Genomic DNA, 20,600 nt, shown 5'->3' on the forward strand with positions numbered 1-20,600 from the left:
GTCCGACAGAATGATCCCCCCGGTTTGAATTGGCCGCCATACAGGTTTCTTGATAGTTGCGCTTGAGTGGCATATATCTTTGAGCAGTAGTACAAGTCATGCCATTTCAGTTACCATCATGGCGTGGACAGGTGAACATCGTGCATTTTGTTGTTGAGCATTTAAAAAAATGGTGACTGTGATTGCAACGCTGTGGAAATTGGAAATTTCGTACCAATTTTGAAGTAGTCGACACGAAAAAAATCTTGATAAGAAAACCCTGCTGATATGGGTGAGAAATGTCAGACAAAAGGTTCAACTTTCAACCAGAAGTCCGGTGATGTCGCAACGTTCGGGCTCCCGAGAATATCGCAACAATGAGGCATGCTGTTACCAAATCTCCACGACGTTCAGCCATTAAACATGCTCTGATATTGGGAAAATCTGAACGGAATGTAAGACGAATCTTAAACCTAGAACTCAAGTTCCAGCCCTACAAAGTTACGATGGTTCAGGAAATTCGGCAACGTGACTGGCTCAACCGACAATGCTTGCAGACCATATTGGAAAATGTTCCAGGCGATGCTGTTGTGCTCAGTAATGACTAAGCTCATTTTCATTCGTCGGTCTACGTCAACAAACAAAACATTCCATATTGGTCCCAGAAAACCCTCGAGGAATGCATAAGTGACCTCTCCACAGCGAGTGTGTTACTGTTGGTGTCCTATGGCACAATTTGGAATAACAGAGCCATGCGTTTTTAGGAAGAAGGACGCACAGCCACTTTTTGAGGAGTTTATAGTTCGTGAGGGCAAGCATTTGGACGATATTATGTTGAAAACAAAGTGATGTCAAAATGACAAACATTCTTCTGTAAGATGGTAAAATAAAATTTTGAATGGGATTTATGTTGCTCTTGTTATTTATGTTTCTAATCGGGGAGATCATTCTTCCGATCTCTGTTGTAATTCGTAATCTTAGTGCTCCATTTATGGCTTAGTTGCCTTATGAGTAATGCCTTATTGGTGTCACTTATGAGGTTCCAGCCAGTCTACGGACTGCTGACTATATAATAGACAAAGTTAAACCAAATGACTGGTATGCTTGGTATAATGTATAACCTGCCCAGGGGCATAGCGTCCGTGGATGTGGTAGAAGCATTAGCTATCCTTTTAGTTTTTAAAGGAAATTTTTTTTTATAAATTCATTATTAATCGTTTTATCTTATATTCCATAGTGCGCCGAATTAGCTCTGTAGTAGCGCGTCTGCCTCTAGATTAGCCGGCCCGGATTCGATTCTCGGCGGGATATGAAATTTTCTTGTAAAATGTCTACCTCGGGACTAGGGGAGATAGCGGTGCACAACTTCTAATCACTAAATGCCTGGATTATATCCCAAATCTCTCCGCAGTGCATATATGAAGAGAAGACATATGTCACTGTTGATAGTGATTCGTCCGTCGGATGGGGACGTTAAGCCTGGCGGCCGCCTTGCTGCTATTCGACAGGAGTAGACTACGTGTCGGCACCGGGTTTCCCCTTCTCCCTTTCTCGTCATCTTCATCATCATCCACATTATCTTGAACTTAAATCATGCCAAAACTGCTTAGTTCATGACAAATTCATTTGGTTTAACTTTGTATGACTATTAAATTATAAGGAAACTCAGTTATGCTTTCCGATGGATATTGTAATGGATATTTATGACCAGACTTCGCATTTTTGTCACGCTGAATTTATCGAGGAATATAGCCTCGTACGGAGGGAGTTCAAATTTCTGGCGTTCACTGCATAAGTGGCGGTACAGTAGGCCTACGGCGAATGTAAATAATGGAGCATATCATGACAATAATGCAACTTAATTTTAATGGTTTGAACAATCGAAACGTTTTGAACAAATATGTTTGCCACGCCGTCGATTACAATTGAATTTCAAAATTAATAATCTGATAATAAATATACAACAGAAGTTTTATACACTTGTATACAAACAATAATTTACACCTATTTATTGAAATAACTACTATTACAATGACAAAAAATATACATTCCAAGAATATGTTATCATTCCTTACACAACAATAATAATTTTCAAATTCCGAAATAAACAACTACAGTGTAGATATTGATGGCGGAATTTGTCTCCTGGTGCACCTTCTCTATGACTGAACGGGATCACAATAAACCCATCGACATACAGACATACGTAACAACGTGCACTTCTACATAACACAAGTCAGAACTCATAGAGGTCTTGTAACCTGCTTGCGCCTTTGACTGACGTCATTAATGTACATACCGATTATTTAGTCCTGACAGCTCGTCGACGTGAAAGAGGGGAAGTAATAGGAGTAGTGGGGAGAGCTTCGGAGCAGAGATAAGAGCGAGCGGTCAGTAAAGAAATGCAGTACAGCTTAACTGTACTGGAAACACACCGCTCTGCCGCACGCGTGACATCCAACCGCTCTGAATGCAAGCGACTGACTAACCCGAACACCCCTTGGAGTAACTTAATGAACTCGCCTGACCCAGGCGCACATTGTCGGCGACTGTCACGACTAAATAATCGTACTGTACCAGGAGAAACTACTCCATCCATTATAGCACTTGTGACAAACATGCGAAGCCTGTTTATGACATACATATAACTTAATACTGAAAAACATTTAAAGAAAAACATTTAAAAATAATACACAGCATTATAAGCGATTAGTTAAGACTGTTAGCAGAATGTTACTTTGACTTATTCATAGACTTATGATTCTTAATTATTGATGTAAAATTATATTTTTATCAGTGAATTTTAAAATGTGTGTTACGATAGTTGCAACCGAATAAGGTACGGAATTGTATATACCTACATGAGTAAATCCCTTTGTCTTGCGAAATATCCTATCTTATTGACCTTTTTCAATGCTTCCAGTTCACAAAACAGGCTGTAATTGAAACTTACACGCTATTCCTCAACAACTGGAAGAAATCCAAAGAAACAATCAAGAACATTTGCCAAGCAAAACCTGCATTTGCCAGATTTCTGGAGGTATGTATGAATGTGATATTTCTTGTAAACTGTTTTACATGCAGTAGCCTCTAGAAGAATATTAGTGGCATAGAATTTTTTACGGAAAGCTGAAGTGTAGATTGTGAGGTCCAGGTACGCTTACGGTCAATATCATTGTTTGTTTATCTGTTCCTCTTACAAGTCAGTTGAATATAGAGATTAAATATAATGTACGGAATTTTATGTTGCCACACTCATATTTTTATTATTAAATGAACTGAACATTTCTTGTACAGTGCGGCACTCAAAATCGAGTGCAAGTGGGAATGAGATAAAGTGTTATGAGAAGTATTATAGATTTATTTTATTAATTTGTCCTACAGAATAATATCTGTGATGTTGACAATTAATATTTGAGGAGAAAAATTCGCTCCGGCGCCGGGGATCGAACCCGGGTCCTTGGTTCTACGTACCAAGCGCTCTGACCACTGAGCTACGCCGGATTCAATCCACAGCACCGGACCGAATCCTCCTCCTTCAATGTTTCCCTTAGTGGCCTGACTCCAAGTTAGGCATATATGTTGACGTATATGTCCAGTGTCAACTGCCATTATACTAGGAGCGCACTCAGCTGAGTGACAAATTAATAAAATAAATCTATAATACTCTCATAGCTGCAGTGCATATATTTGTACAGATTACTGTGCACTTAGCTGCGGAATCCCGGCCAAATAAGCCACTCAGCTGAGTGCGCTCCTAGTATAGTGGCTGTTGACATTGGACATACACGTTAACATATATGCCTAACTTGGAGTCAGGCCACAAAGGGAAATATTGAAGGAGGAGGATTCGGTCCGGTGCTGTGGATTGAATTCGGCGTAGCTCAGTGGTCAGAGCGCTTGGTACGTAGAACCAAGGACCCGGGTTCGATCCCCGGCGCCGGAGCGAATTTTTCTCCTCAAATATTAAATATTAATTTATGAGAAGTGTTGAAATATTGATTCAACATTGAAGCGAACTTATTGTTGTTTGTTGCTCTCTTTTTTCCTTTCTTTATTTCTCCAATTATCTTCTCCTTCCCTTATCTCTTCCTCTTTTTTCTTCTTTTCATTTTATTTTTTTCCCATGTATTTTGTTACATAATCAGTCAGACAGGATTTTTTTTATCTTTCGGAATAATTCATAATGCATTCAAAACGTTACATCTCTTGTCAATGTAGTTCATCTTTTAGTGTCCCTATTTTATTCTTATCCGTTTGTCCACTATTCTCTTTTGAAATTTTTTAAGTCAATGATTTTTCCTACCTTTTTTAACCTTGTATTTTCTTTTCATGGATACCAGATTTGTTACTGGTGTTCAAGGTGGTTAATATTGCGTATGTTACCGTATATTGAAGTTTAAAAATCATATTGGCGGAAGTCGCAACCCTTTTGACAAGGTTAATACTTCAAGAAGTTGAAACTAAAAGTTTAATACAGCTTGGCAGAGCAACACATGGTCCATAATGTAGGACCTATAGCTTTGGTAGCATGATTACGAAAATTTTCTCATACTCGCATGTCTCAGTGGAATAAATGAGACTGGAACAGGTTTTATAGATCAATTCATAAGGTTAAGAAGGAGGAGAAGGAGAAGAACAAGGAAATTTCACAATCTCTGAAATTTTTCTCTGAAACTTCAAAATTTCATAAATATTAGTGTTGTCGATCGATCAAAATATTTAATTAATTAACGAGCTGTGATCGATTTGAAAAAAGTTTTAATATACTGTAGTATACAATTATTGTTAAATTTAATTTGTGTACTACGAAATGTAGTATATACTGTATGCATATATTGTATTGTTGTATTACAAAACAATACTATTTTAGTTGTTTACTAACATATTTATTATGAGGCTTATAATTTATTGTGTCAATTCTCCGGGGATTTTGAGTCAAACACAAATAAAACAAAGTATGAAGACTCGCCTAGTTAAAACTGCTTCATCCATGATTTTAAACATGTGAGTGCATTTACATACTCCGAATTAAGTGCTGTGCTACATTTAGTAGCAATGTTTCCTGTATCACTAAACACAATTTTTTTCTGTCAAGCACTTCTCCACGATCGTTCAATTTAAATCTAAACGTTTCACCGAGTTTACTTCTCAAATTCTCATAGGTCTATGACATAATGGAGTTTTCACTTTTTTTACAGACCACAGAAATCTGATTTTTTTCTTTAGCAAACTAAACACACAAGCTTCATCTAGAAACTCAGTAAGGAAACTGCAACAGAACAGCAGACTGGTCCCTATTGTAATCGAGTTACAGAATTTTATAAAGAGAAGAAGATAGTTATTCCCTCACTTGCACACAGTGCAGACATGGCTAAGGGATGTGAGGGGCGAATTCCAGAAAAGTATGCATTTCATATGCTAGGAAGACAAACTTAATAAGGGTTTCGCACTGTATTTAAACTTTCAATAGGGCTAGCCCAGGTCACTGTCCTCATATGTTAATCTCTTTCTTAAGTGTATGTGCAAAGATTTGCTCTATGCTATACCTGCTACCTGCTTTACAGTTACAAAATAACGGTATTATCGTGTTTAAAATAAGCAATTTCTGAGAAACGAATATTGTCGGATTTTTTTTTTGTATTAACGAAATAATAATTAGTATCAAGTACAACCGATTAATTTTAATCGACTCGATTATTCGATTAAATATTTTTGATCGATTAGTCTTATGATATAAATTGATCGATTAATCGATTAAATCCCACAACACTAATAAATACGTAATATATTTTATAAGCATGTATATAACAAACAGTCCACACCTGTGGAGTAACGGTCAGCGCGTCTGGCCGCGAAACCAGGTGGCCCGGGTTCAAATCCCGGTCGGGGCAAGTTATCTGGTTGAGGTTTTTTCCGGGGTTTTCCCTCAACCCAATATGAGTAAATGCTGGGTAACTTTCGGTGTTGGACCCCGGATTCATTTCACCGGCATTATCACCTTCATATCATTCAGACGCTAAATAACCTAGATGTTGATACAGCGTCGTAAAATAACCCAATAAAATAAAAAATATAACAAACATCTTGCCGTTTGACTGCAATATTCTACCTATGAGAATGAAATATAATGGGAGTGTAGTTATTTTATAGTCATATATATGGTACCAACTACTGGGAAAATATTTCTGTAAATTGTTTTTTCTCTGAGAAATTGGTCTATACTCATCTGGGATTCCATATGTTGTGCTCACTTCTTTATAGCATAATTACTTTTTTGTAATAATATTATATTCAAAGAATATAAACAGTTTTATTGAAAAAGCACAGAATTATAATGTTGTAGGCCTATATATGTTTAACAATTATACAAGGTGCCGATCCGGAGTTGCGTTCGGGCGCGGATTCGATTCCCGCTTGGGCTGATTACCTGGTTGGATTTTTTTCCGCGGTTTCCCTCAACCATAAGGAAAATGTCAGGTAATCTATGGCAAAACCTCGGCCTCATCTCGCCAAATAGCATTTCGCTATCACCAATCCCATCGACGCTAAATAACCTCGTAGTTGATACAGCGTCGTTAAATAACCAAGTAAAATAAAAAAAAAGTCATACAAGGTGAAAGTAATATGACTGTGTAGATTTTAACGGCTTATTTCTTAGATAGAATACGACAAAAAATTCGAATACCATATTAGTCCCAAATGAACACTTTCTCAGAAAAAAAATCCTCTAAATGTCAACACTGTTTTATTCGATAAGTACTATCCTTGTGATACTGATTTTTACTCTTATCATTAGAGAAACTGATAAGGAATGATTTATCCCTTTGCACTTTTTAATAAAATGGACGGTTTTTCTTGCAAATTAAGTAAAAATGGTTAACATGTATCGTTATTTCCTGCTATTAAGAAGTCTGACAACCCTACTGAAGTGACTAACGGACGTAACTCAGCTGTTCAAACCGAGTGTATGTGTTTTATGTGTATGTGTGTCTATTGCGTGTGTTGTGTATATATGTTTGTAGTTGAGCCAACAATGCGCTGTTGCCAAACTACACAGACTTTCAGCCTAATTTTCTAATTAACCATGCATTTAATTACAAAACACATAATAATTTTAAACTTTTTAAATATATTTTATTGCCCCCTTCAATCTGCACAATTATTGGCCTATCACTTCCATCCTGTATTTTAATACCTATTATGTTATGATTTCATTAACACATGTTTTCATGTTGCAGGCAATGGCAAGGGAGCACAAGGGGAAACTTGCGCTAGACTGCTTGCTCATCATGCCAGTGCAAAGGATACCACGATACGAACTGCTTATTCAGGTTAGCTATGTTGTGCGTCTCGTGTACTGGTACCACGTACGTATAAGGCTTGGTTGTGAAACTCTGCACCTTAAATGGTTGAGGCTGTTATGCAACTGCAATACTGGTTATCTGAGAGGTTAAATACACTGTAATGGAGAGACATGTATTTATTATTAGGTTTGTTTCCAAAATGAATGAAAGAATGTACTTTAGCGTGTCCTTCGTGCCCCATTTCCATAGGTCAATAGAGAAAATGAAAGCTTCAGAAGAACATTTTCTGATATCCTTAGAGTCCAATCTATCAGAGCCTATAATGATACATAATATAGAGAGTGTCCCAAATTGATGTATACACTCTTTGGAACTATTTCTCAGCAACGAGGTGAGACAGAAATACGATTTTTGCGGTTTCGTATTCCTTAAGCCCGTACATGTTCAAAATTGCTCCCTTCCGCCACAGTACCCTCCCAACAACGACGTACAACAGAGCAACATATCAACTGGATTGTTGCTAATGGGATATCATTACAGGCATGTTCAATCTGAACTCTCAGTTCCTTCAGTTTTTGTGGTTTTATGGCGTACACTGTGTCCTTTAGAGCTCCCCATAGGTAGAAGTCTGGAGGGCTTAAATCCGGAGATCGAGACGGGAACTCCGCAGAACTTCCTCTTCGTCCTATCCATCTCTGTGTCGTCCTCATTTAGTGCGTGAACGAGTCTAGGAATGTAAGGCTTCCATTTTTGAGCTCACAAAATTCGATGAACTCTGGATTTGCTGATACCAATCTCACGAGAACATTGTCTCATTCACTTCTTTGGGGATTGTGCAAAAGCCTGCATGATTGCATCAACACTCTTGTTATCGGTGGAACTTGTCTTTCTTCCGCCCTTTCTACCAGTGACGGTTTTTCGGGGGAGGGAAGGGAGGAACGTCCTCCTCACATTTTTCTTCTTGCAAGTCAATACTAAATAAAATATATGCCTTGAAATTCGAGAAAGATTCGATAATTTTTATGTTCACAGCTATAAGAAAACCTGGGTTGATTGAGTTTTAAACGACACGCGCTCATGTGCTGCGCGAAAACTGTGAGAAGGATGCGAGATTGTTAGTGGTGAGGAAAGGCACTCCATTCCTCCTCTACTGCAGGTAATATACATAGACAACAGCGCACTAGCGGCCAGAGAAAAAAGCAGAGTTTTGAAGCAAGCGAATGAACGTGTGCGGAGGAGTTCCTCCCCTGATTCTTCGCATGCGCGGTAAATAGTGTAGCAGACAAACCGACAGGTCGCGTGGCAAGCTGGCTACTGCTGCCATCTAGCGATATTGCATTTAACCAGACTATAACACCATAAGAGCCATAATAAAACAGTTTTAACATAAATCTATGAAAGACAACATAATATGAACTTGTTGTTTAATTATAAATCAAATATTATTTATTGCACTTTATAGAGGATACTATTTATGGTTTGAAACTTTCGAGGATATTTGAAAGTTAAAAGTCGGGTTTATGTAGAAGAAAGCGGAAGTAGTTCTACATTACTAGACAGAAGACAGCCAAGTTGCCAGTTTTATACAAATATTTTTGAAATTGAAAGTACTCTATTTTTAACATAAACAAAAAGAAATTAATCGGCCACCGGCAGCTCATTTAAACCTTAAATGTTCAAACTATATTTTAACAATAATGGTAGTATGACTAGTATGACTTTACAAGAACTGACATTCTTCAAAATCTTGTTGTAAAATGTACATGTGGCAACACAGACCACATGGGTGGGTGCATTGTTCTCGCTTTTCTAACACTTCCGTAAAACATTTCCGGTTCCGTGTTAGTAGCTAGTGTCTTCCAACACGTGTGATGCTGTAGTGTGCTCGAAAAATGCTGCGAGGTTGTGAACTATTTTTGTAATTGTTAATTTGTGTAATTATTCAATAATGAATGGAAGTGAAAGCATATTATATTTTGGACAATTTAGAAAACTCAGTTTACAAGAACAGATTATTGCTATACAAAAGGAAAGGCCAATCCCAACACTACCTGGTCTTACATGTGGAACCAGCAAAGGCGGGAAACTGCAATTTTCCACAACGTGGTACCGGAAAGCATCCTGGTTAACAGGTTGTGAACAAAGACAAATTCTTTTCTGTTTTTCGTGTGTTTTGTTTTCAATTTCCAAGGATGTTTGGTTCTTTAGTAGATTCAGTGACATTAAGAATCTGGGCCGCGGGATTCAGAGGCACGAAAAATCACGGGAGCATCTCGATAGCTCACTAAAATTAACATTCTTCGGTAAAAAAGAATATCCCATTGTCCTAGCATTAAGTGAAGCAGCCAGGGTTTCTCGTGCGAAACACAATGAACAAGTGAAACAAAATCGGCATGTTTTATCCAGTTTAGTGGACATTGTGTGTCTATTAGGAAGGCAAGAACTCGCGTTCAGGGGACATGACGAAAGTGAAACATCGTCAAACCAAGGAAATTATCGCGAACTTTTCAAACTACTAATGAAGCGCGATGAAGTACTGCAAACGCATTTAAACAATTCTAAAGCGTTTGTTGGTTTGTCAAAAACAATACAAAATGATTTAATTGAATCCGTTGCCTGTCTTCTAAGAAAAGAAATAGAGGACGATATTCAGAAATCTGACTTCTTTGCTTGGAAGCTGATGAAACTTCAGATGTGTCTCTCACTGAACAGTGCTCCATAATTTTGAGGTATGTAGATGATAAAATGATATGTTTTATTTAACGACGCTCGCAACTGCAGAGGTTATATCAGCGTCGCCGGATGTGCCGGAATTTTGTCCCGCAGGAGTTCTTTTACATGCCAGTAAATCTACTGACATAAGCCTGTCGCATTTAAGCACACTTAAATGCCATCGACCTGGCCCGGGATCGAACCCGCAACCTTGGGCATAGAAGGCCAGCACTATAGCAACTCGCCAACCAGGTCGACTGGTATGTAGATCCATGTGGTTATATTCAAGAACGCTTTTTTTGGTTTCCACACTGTCACTGCCGATAGAACAGCCACTGCCCTGTACAACTTACTGGACCAACAACTGCAGCCATTGAATTACGAGGGAAAACTTGTTGCGCAATCTTATGATGGTGCAGCAGTTATGGTGGGAGAATTAAACGGTCTACAGGCGAAGATCAAGCAGAAAGCTAAACAGGCATTATTTGTGCACTGCCATGAACACAGACTAAACCTAGTGTTGTCTAAGAGCTGCAGTAGCATAGCAGGATGTAGGCTTTTCTTTGCCAGTATCGGTGGTTTCCCTTCGTTTTTTCACCAGTCTTCGAAACGTATGGAGGCGCCTACAAATGTGACTAAACTCAGATTACCAAAAGATGCCCAAACTCTATGGAACTTCAAATCTCGTTTGGTTGAATCTATAAAAGTGCTTAAGGAAAGTCTTCTAGTAATGTTTGCTGGAATTTTGGAAGACGACTCGAGGAAGTGGGATGATACGACAATTAGGGAAGCTAATGGATTTATTCGTCTATTAGAAGACTTTGAATTTAATTTCTTGCTTTCTGTTTTCAGCGAAGTGTTTTCGAAAACTAGTATTCTCTTCGACATTCCCCAAACGAAAACTAGTGATATTGATTTCTGCGCTAACCGTGTGAGTGAAATGATTGAATTTCTGAAGAAATCAAGAAGTAATGCAGCATATGAGAGACATTTTAAATCAGCTGCTAATGAAACTGGAGACTCTCTTCCTAAAATGAAGAGAAGACGCTTTGCAGCTGAAGATCCAGAAATACATTTCCGTCAGCTGTACTTCAATGTTTTTGATACACTGACAACACAAATGCAAGTGAGATTCGATGACCTAAAGAAATTATATTTTCTAAAATTACTCGATGCTACAAAATTTGAATGTTTTTCTAAGAACTTTCCAACTGTTGCATTTTCATCACTAGTGAACTATTTCCCTGGTCACTTCGACAGTGAGAGTCTTAAAAATGAATTGATAGTGTTTTACAACAGTCGTGATCTACAGCAGAACTGTACTAAACTTCAAGAGTTACTAGTATACTTTGTTAAGGAAAACATTTGCAAATGTCTTCCTAATATATACAAATTAGCGTGCTTATTTGCGACGATACCAGTGTCTGCAGCAAGTGCTGAACGAAGCTTCTCAGCACTGAAGAGAATAAAAAATTATTGTCGAAACACTATTGGTCAAGACAGGCTATCTTCTCTTGCACTTATGTGAATCGAGAAAGAACTGTTGCTGCAAATGGAAGAAGATCCGAAATGGCATGATCAAGTGATGGAACATTTCGCAACAGCAAAGCAGCGACGAGCAAGATTCTTCTATCAGTAATGACTCTCATAAAAGGTAATCAACTTTGTTTTTACATACTGTATTCATGTAGACTAATTTATTGCATGTTTAATTCAAGATGGTGTCAATTTGTGCTGTTAACGTCTTTCCTCCTCTTAAGAAATATGCAGGAGCCGCCACTGCTTTCAACACATCTTGCACCATTCCGTCGACTTCAAACTTGTCTCGGATTCTTGTGATAGTTAACCTTGTTGGTGGTTGTGGTCCAAATTAACACTCCAACGTCTCGAATCTCAACATTCTCCACTTTCCAATAACATTTCAGTATCCACATACGTTCATCGAACGATAATTGCACCGCCGTGTTTGTTTATAAACAAATGAACATGTTTCCATGCTTTTCACTGCCTTCTAAATCATATACCGCAAAAATCTTATTTCTATCTCATTTCTTTGCTTTGAAATAGTATTTCAAAGAGTATATACATCAATTTGAGACACACTGTATTTTGTTGTGCCCGGACATCACAGTGATATAAAATGTGACAGTAAAATTCTACCTCTTTATTATTCAGTGCTTATAGTGGCTTTAAAGGAGGTAGTGGTATACAACTAATGTGAGTATAGGAAGGGCGCTGGCGTTAATTTCAAGATAATCAATAATAATTTAGAAAATGTTACTTCAAAATGCAATAGGAGATGACATGAGGCCTATTTCAAAACTTCAATTATAAAAACTACAAATAACTTCTTAGCATGCAGCATAATTTAAAAATTACATTGACAGAAAGTTATTCATATCTTACTACATTATTTATTTAAAGGGTGATACACTTACGCTCAGTTCCATAACTACATAACTCTGCCCCCACACCATTTCTACCCAGTTGACAGTGATTGATGGGCCATTTGGGGGGAGATGTCTTGTTACAACTTTCAGCTGTTGCCATCTTTTGCTTCTCGTTGGATTTGTTTCAATAATTTTTTTTTTATTTTCTGATAAATTAAATCAACTGAATAATAATGTTTATTATTAGTATTATTACTGTCACAATAACAGGTCGCCCTAAGTGATCGAGTAACAGGAATTTTCTCCCAAAGATGGAAAATTCTCAACACAGCGTTCTGACAGGTTTATGGTTTCACTAATTGGTGCCAGTTACATTTATGTTTTTTTTTTTTTTCAACCAAACTCTCCCCAAAAGGCTCTTTACTTCTGAAAACAAGATTACAATTAACGTTGTTATCCGAAACTAACAAGAGCCACAACTCCCCACACTTCCATTCTTTCCCGTGTTGGACGCATTGTGTAGTCTAATACAATTTGAAACAGATAGGCTATTAACCTTACACTTGTCTCACATCAATCTAAGTATGCTGAGGCTTTTGGAGAATAAAACGGTTTTTACATATTTAACACTATAATGAGTTACATGATAGGACTTTGCAACTTGCATTGTTAACGTAGCAGACCGGCTGTCAGCTCGTCTCTCAGCTATAGATGATCTGGCATTTGAGCTGTGCGAGAGGGGAAAGAATGAGTTATTAGAAAGAGAGTTTGTTTCATGATGGTTAATACAGAATGAGTCAGCCAGGGCTAGACCGACGTCAGCGGAAAATCCTATGCATAATAACTGCTGCACCATCGCAGTGATCAATCCTCTTGCTCGCGTACGTTTCGTGTTTAGTTACGTAAACACGTTCACACAGTGAGGGTGCAGCTGTATACCGTATATTTAGAGTGCAGCAGTGTGTCCATTATGAAATACATCCTTGTGTTTATTTACGACAACTTTGTGAAATACGAATCTTGGAGAACAGTTGTAACAAACTTCCATCAGTCATTTCCTGATTCGTCAGAACCTTCTAAAACAATTATTTACAATTTAGTGAAGAAAATACTGGATCAGTATTGGATAAGGAACGAACATTGTGTGAAGCGTGTTCTCACTGAGGAGATGTTAGATGAAATTGGCCACCGACTAGAGAGAAGTTCTACGACATTATCCCGCTGTGTAGCTCAGCAGGTAGGGATGTCACAGTCTTCAGTGATACGAAACAATTAAAATTAAAACCTTACAGAATTCGTGTAGTTCAGAGGTTAACGGAACCCGATTATCGGAGCAGACTTAGGTTCTGCATGTGGTTCCAACAGTCAGTGTATGATGGACTACTTGACCCCACCTGAATTTTTTTTTATAGTAACGAAGCATTGTTCCACCTCAGTGGTTAAAAGTAAAATTTACGCGAATAATCCACATTCACTTGAGGTACTGAAACAAAATATCCGGCACGAAATTCGAGCCATTTCGGAGAACGAACTGCGGCGAGTTGCTGGACATGTCTTCAGGAGATATCACAAGGACGTCATTTCGAATATGAATTATGAATTCGGTAAGTACTTCATTACGCAATACTAATCGCAAAAGCGCGGAACGAATCCTCCGCATATGGTAGCGTCGTTACGTATGAATCATCCGCCGTGAGTGCGGTTAGGAGTCTAGCCCTGGCTGGTTCACTCTGTATTATACGAATATACTGACATGGAAGTTCATCTCATACTAAAACCTGTCTTCCCCCTCCATAACCATTGATGATACAGCCACGGCACATGATAAGATCACAGGACGGGTCTTGTCTCCTCTACTATACCTTTTGTTATATGAATCGTGTCCATTCCGAATTATTAGGCTAGAAGTTGTTCACTCTTTATATGAAACATTTGTAAAAATTGAATTAAAATGAATATATAAAGGAGTTTTTATGAAATGTATAATATGCAGTTAAATGTAAACTAAATAAACTGTTTGCGATAGATGATAACTTTATATAAAGATATATTAAATTCACATTTCATCAGTGTCATTATCGGTATGTTATACAGGCTTGTTTCGCAGGTTTCGTACGGCCCATTTTAAGCATTGCTCTAATTCACAATGTGTACCTGGGATCTGCCATAATATACTCGTATGTAGGTGACTTTTAAAGATGTTTTACTGGTTATTTCTATCACAGAGCTGATGCTTATCCTACTCGATGTTATTAGTCTTCAATTATCTCCGGAAGAAAATGGATCTTAACGGGACTGTCATCTGTGTGTGTTCTCAATAATCTTTACACATTTGTTTTCAGTCCTTGAAACGGCTAAACTATGTAGGAGCAACTCGGGACTCTGTTGTTAAATAGTGGCTCAAGGTTCAAAGTTTGTTCAGTGCCGTGAGATTGTCACCAGTACATTTAATTTACTATTATTATGGAAGTTTTGGCTATACTTTAACAGTAATAATGGTAAAAATTTAAGAACATGTGATTATTGGTTTGAAAAAGGAAATTTAACTCACACAGTCGGAAAGATAAGTTTTGCTTCATTGTCTCCAAGAACATGTCGCCAATTTGTCACTAGCAGACAGCAATTTGTACAAGAAACATTTCAGTGAAAGTTTTTATTCTTCTGCTTATTACTCTTCTTGTCTACAGAACTATTTCCTGTTTAATCAGTTCAAAAATGGAAAGTAGTATAGAAAATGTCTCTTTTGAATTTCTGGTTCCTTACATCTAAATATCTATAAGAAATCATTAAATTCGGTGATAAATATTGTGTAGGTATAATACCATATTATTATTGTGTGCCTAACACGTTATGATGGCTGAAGGTAACCTAGAGTTGGATTCCAGGAAGATATTGTTTGAAATGTTATTAACAAAACGTTTGTGGTGTAAATTTACTCCAGCTACTTCAGTTCCTGCTTCTACTATTATTTCTTCACCTTGTGGTCTCTGAATAATCTTTGTGACTGAAATCAGAACGCGTAAGCAATGAAATGCCATAAGGGCTATTAGTGGAAAGTAATGGCAATACTTTCATTGATCTAAATGAAAGGGGGAGAACAACGATGAATTGTTCAATGGTTGAGCTTTTGGACTTCTAAACGTTGTGTTACAATTTTTAAAATTAGCAATAGAAAAAGTCCAAACAACTCAACCATTGAATACTTTTATTATCGTAAACTAAATTTATTTAGAATACTGTAACATTATATACCGTACTTCAAATATAGTCCCCTGCATGTCAACAACATGTTGCCGAAAACTTGGAAGACGAGTCCACCATCATTTTCGGAACACTTCTCTCACAGAACGTTCCAAAGCCCATATGACGTCTACTTTTGCGTAAAAGGGAATGTTTTAAAGATGTTTTATTATTTTCGAGAATAAGTCTAATCACAAGGGCACATTGTCTGGTAAATTTTCTGGGTGTTCGAATAATTACCAATTCCACTTTCTTAATAGACTGGCCACCATGGCGACTACATGATAGTGAGCATTATCATGTAGCACAATAGGGCTCTCCTCATTGGCCTGTAGTCGTTTACGATGCAGTGCTTGGCGTAAATTATATTCTATGTAATTAGAGTATTAAGGTACATTTACTTTTGTACGAATAGGTACAGTATGCAGTGGCGGTTCGTGATCTTTTCTGTTCGTGATATCAGGTGAAAATGAAGAAAACGGAGATTTTAACAAATAATAAACTTTGTTTATGTTTACTTTCATCTTTTAACACACTCAACACACGAAGTTACAATCACACTGAACGGTTAATCGAAAAAAATCATATAATCCGTATAATAAAAGATTTTCATAAATTAAGTGCATAGGCCTAATACTTAGGCTATAGTTACGTAATTTTCTACGTGCTCTTATATTTGACATGCTAGTTTATGGATCAGAAGTTCACTAATTTAAGTTCGGTTGTCAGTGGTGAGTTTTAAGTGCCAAGGTAATCCTTGTGATGGTTGTCTGCGGAAAGATTGGGTGGAGATATCGTGTTATAGATTTACATTCTCGTACTTCATACATTTTGTTTGTTTTTTACTAAATAGTGCACAGGTAACGCCAATCTCGTATTCTGATTCGGCATGAGCTATAGTTTCTACTTGCAGTCTCAATTACTTGCACTATTTTTTTCGTACTAAAAACAACACGTTTTCTTTCGACAGTCATGGAAGACATTTTGCATACAATTTAAACAGTACCGCCACTCGAACAGTAGGACAAAGACCAAATGGTGCACGGGTTTGCAATTGTGTAAAAGTTATTGGGATCATTTCTTTGAAAGCAGATAGTGACTGTTTTATAAGTTGGGAAAAACACCCCCTTCACAAGTAACAGGTGACTGCTCCTGTTGCTGGAAGTGCGCGGAAGCATTGCTGTGAAATATTGTGTAATGGTAAAACCAGGGCGAGAAAGACAGTCTGATAATCCGCCGATCGGTTAATAAGGTGACGGATAATCTAGGTTCTACTGTACCTCAATTAACTCAAACATATGGATCCAGTGCACTTTCTTAAAAAGTATGCATTTTTTAATTTAACGAAATACTGATGGCTCACGGCCTCTGTGGCTCTTAAGGACGAGCTGCCCCTAGTTTTCAAAGATTAAATGTTCGTAATCGTAACACAAGTAATCATTACTTTAAAAAATCTGCATTGCGCGGTATCTTCGTGGACGCTGTGATTCTGGGTATTGACATTCACTTGATTGTCGTTTCACTCCAGGCTCATATGAAAGTAACCATGTCTCACCTATTGTGATAATGCGGCGAAGAAAGACTTCACCTTCGCGTTCATATCGCTCCAGATACATCCTTGCTGTCTCCGTGCACTGCCACATGTGTTTTGCAGTTAGACTCTGCAGAATCCATGGGCACAGACTTTATGCATTTTCAGTTTCTTTATTTAAATTTTATGAACAGATTACACATATCCAGAATCTGTCGTCTTCCAATAAAGACATTACAGAACAACATGGATATCGTCACTTGCAATGCTGGGTCTACCATCACAAGATTTGCATCCATAGTTCTGTCTTCTTGTATGAAAAGCTTCTACCCAACTGGCAGTAGTTCGATATGGTAGGACTTCTCTCCCGCAAGCTTGCTGTAATGATCTGGAAGTAATTAATTGCGTTTTTTCCTCGTGCAACTTGAATTTTTCTGAAGCATCTTTGTTTATATTTACTGAACATCCTTTTAGAGTGGTATTATTTACTGCACATAAGAAAACAGCCAGTATATTCAGTAAATATTATTATGTGAAATATGGCTGATTTATACAACAATGGTTGCTCTGTAACGTACTCTGAGCTTGTAATGATCACCAGTAGGAGCGCTAATTTACAATATTGTTGCCATTAATTTTCGGTCGATCCAGTATTTTCTCTTGCGTTCTGACATGAGAGAGACTGTATTGATTGGTTCTTTTTGCTTTCTTCCTACGCAATTGCTTGTTTTTTGCAGACGCTACTGAAGCACACGGACCCATCACATCCTGACCACCAGCTGCTGCAGGAGGCGCAGAAAGAGGTGCATGATCTGGCGGTGAAGATCAACTGCACAGAGCGCGAGACACTGAAGGAGCTGGAAGCACTAATCGAGGGACTTATGAACCTGGTGGCAGCCGAGCGCACCTTTGTGAGACACGACCTTGTCACCATGGTGTCAGGCCAGGGCACCCGAAAGGAGCGCGCTCTCTTCCTGTTCTCAGACCTGCTTGTCATTACCAGCATCAAGAGGCGGAGTGGCACCATCCGCAAACCCTCCACGTATGTATGCAACTCGTGTTTTTCTTACCATCTTTTGTTTTAATTGCAAATATGTAGACATAAAGTCTGTATTATGTGTCAGAAATTATGTTATATATTGCTGCAGAAGTAACACAGGCATATTTAATTGGGGAATATTCAGAGGCAGAATTTTTCCGAGTGAGAAACTTTCTTATTAGAACCCATTAACATTGAAATTTCCATGGTGGAAATTACTGGCATAGGCAAAATTTATCTTAATATTAATTATTGTTTTTATTTGGTTATTTCACGACGCTTCATCAACTGCCGTGGTCATCTAGCGTCTGAGTGAGATGAAGGTGATAATGCTGGCGAAATGTGTCCAGGGTCCAGCACTGAATGTTACCCAGCATTTGCTCTTAATTGGTTGAGGGAAAACCTCGAAAAAACCTCAACCAGGTAACTTGTCTCAACCAGGATTTGAATCCGGGCCCGCTCGTTTCACGGTCAGGCGTGTTAACCGTTACTCCACAACGGTGAACAATATTAAATATTAATACCAATCACCATGCAATTTATTTTTCATTGCGGAACGTCTAGACGCGAATAGACAAACTGTATAGTTCAAGCTTAAAATTTAATGAAGATTTACCAAATTAAAATATGAATATTTTTTCTTATATACAGTGATAAGAGCAGCTGAAAATGGTCATAAAATAGTTGAGTCTGTCCCATATTACGGCTGTGAAGTTTGGACCATGAAGGAGAAGGAAAGAAAAGAGAATCACAGCTATTGAAATGGATTATTAAGGCGCAGTTTAAGTATATTTGGACTTCGACGGGTGCGGAATGAAGATATTTGGAAGGAGATGGATGCTGATGACAGTTTTGTGAATAGAATCGAGGCAAGAGGTTTAAAATGACTCTGATACATCTTGCGGATGCCAGAAGATCGATGACCAAAAACTATCTATGATTGGATACTACCAGGCCGAAGGCGTATGGGAAGACTCAGGAAGTCGTGTTCGGAGGAGATGTTGGCGGCAATGAGAGAGAGGATTGGATATAGAGGAGGCACAGGACTGGACTCCATGGAGAACGGGGACAGCGAGGCGACCTTCATTCATAAAGTCAAGTTCATCATAAGAGAAACTGTGAAGTGATTGTTTAATCTCCGAACTCCATGGCGTAACGCCACACAAAAGTCCCTGGCTGAGCCGAATACGTACCATATACTGGGTGAACAGTACAGAGCAGAACATGTTTCACGTTCTCGCGCGACCTTGAGTTCCCACCTCCGCGCGCATAGCCGGCCGGCCGTGAAACCTGTTCTGCTCTGTACTGTTCACCCAGTAGTAATCAAATGCGTGATTACGAGATGGGGGTAGGGGCGCCGCATGTCAGTGCTATGAGTTCTCACAAGTGTTGTTAATCGGATTTTTCTTTAACCGGAGTTCGTCACCTGTTATGACTCCCAATTTCCCGATTAAAAGGCTGGATGGACTTCCTTTTAAGATCATAAAGGAAAAATTAATAATAATAATCCGTGGCGCTACAGCCCACGAAGGGCCAAGACCGACCAGCTGGCTGCTGGCCTCACGGCCATATGCCGAAGCAGAGGGAGACGATCATCCAACCAGAATGGAGATATCGTGTGGTTAGCAAGATGAGCCCCCCAGCCGTTATAGCTGGTTTGCATAACCGGATTTCGCTACCTATCGTAGCTCCCCAAGTTCATCACGATGCTGGGTGGGCACCAGTTCCATACACTGGCCGAAATTTCATGAGGAAATTTCTTCTCCCATGAGGATTCGAACTAGCGCGCATTCTGTAATGCGAATTCCAGGCAGAATGCCTTAGATCACGACGCCATAGCGCGGGTAAAGGAAAGATTAAATACAGCAAATTAGCTGTCATTACGAACTGTCATAAGGAATAGCATAAATCCCTGCATTTGAGTAGCCATTGCTTCAGGCGGTTTAAGCCCAGCTGCTGGACATGGCTCTTCACTTCTCATCAGCTAGATCTGTAAACCAAATATAAGCATTCTGTCTTCGAACTTCTTCATCATATTAGATTGCTATTGGCGAAAGGTTGGGAAATTCCTCACAAGTATTCAAATGATGGTGAAATACACAGTTCATAATAGTCACTGATCTAGTTACAAGGTACTAATCTCTTGACTATAGTGCAAGACATTATGTATCTTTGTGTTCGCTAATGACAAGTAAAACAATTACAGAGTTACTAGTACACTGGAACAGTTTGCTCTGTATTTCAAACATATTTTTTGTTTCTGACAGTTTATATTTCTGTAAGTTACTACCCGTTTCAGCTCACGTTACCAGAGGCGTCTTCATGAACTGACTGTTAGTCATGCATTGTACAGTCGCCGTAGAACAACAATCTATCAGTCTACGTATGATCTGTCATCTATG

The 20,600-nt window shown here is 38.4% G+C and overlaps 1 protein-coding gene and 1 non-coding gene across 5 annotated transcripts in view; one reads left to right on the forward strand and one right to left on the reverse strand.

Annotated features, from left to right (window-relative positions):
* The window catches only part of LOC138696394 (rho guanine nucleotide exchange factor 17), a 348,700-nt gene that overhangs the window by 283,210 nt on the left and 44,890 nt on the right, over positions 1-20,600 (forward strand). For all 4 annotated transcript variants that reach the window (XM_069821296.1, XM_069821295.1, XM_069821297.1 and 1 more), the window contains exons 6-8: positions 2,903-3,019; positions 7,221-7,313; positions 17,897-18,201. In XM_069821296.1, coding sequence (XP_069677397.1) covers positions 2,903-3,019; positions 7,221-7,313; positions 17,897-18,201 — 515 coding nt within the window. The remainder of the gene's footprint in view (positions 1-2,902; positions 3,020-7,220; positions 7,314-17,896; positions 18,202-20,600) is intronic.
* On the reverse strand, positions 3,411-3,483 carry TRNAY-GUA (transfer RNA tyrosine (anticodon GUA)). The gene has a single exon. It is a non-coding gene; the product is annotated as a tRNA-Tyr (tRNA).

The sequence above is a fragment of the Periplaneta americana genome, chromosome 3 (assembly GCF_040183065.1).
Source record: "Periplaneta americana isolate PAMFEO1 chromosome 3, P.americana_PAMFEO1_priV1, whole genome shotgun sequence".
Lineage (NCBI taxonomy): Eukaryota > Metazoa > Arthropoda > Insecta > Blattodea > Blattidae > Periplaneta > Periplaneta americana.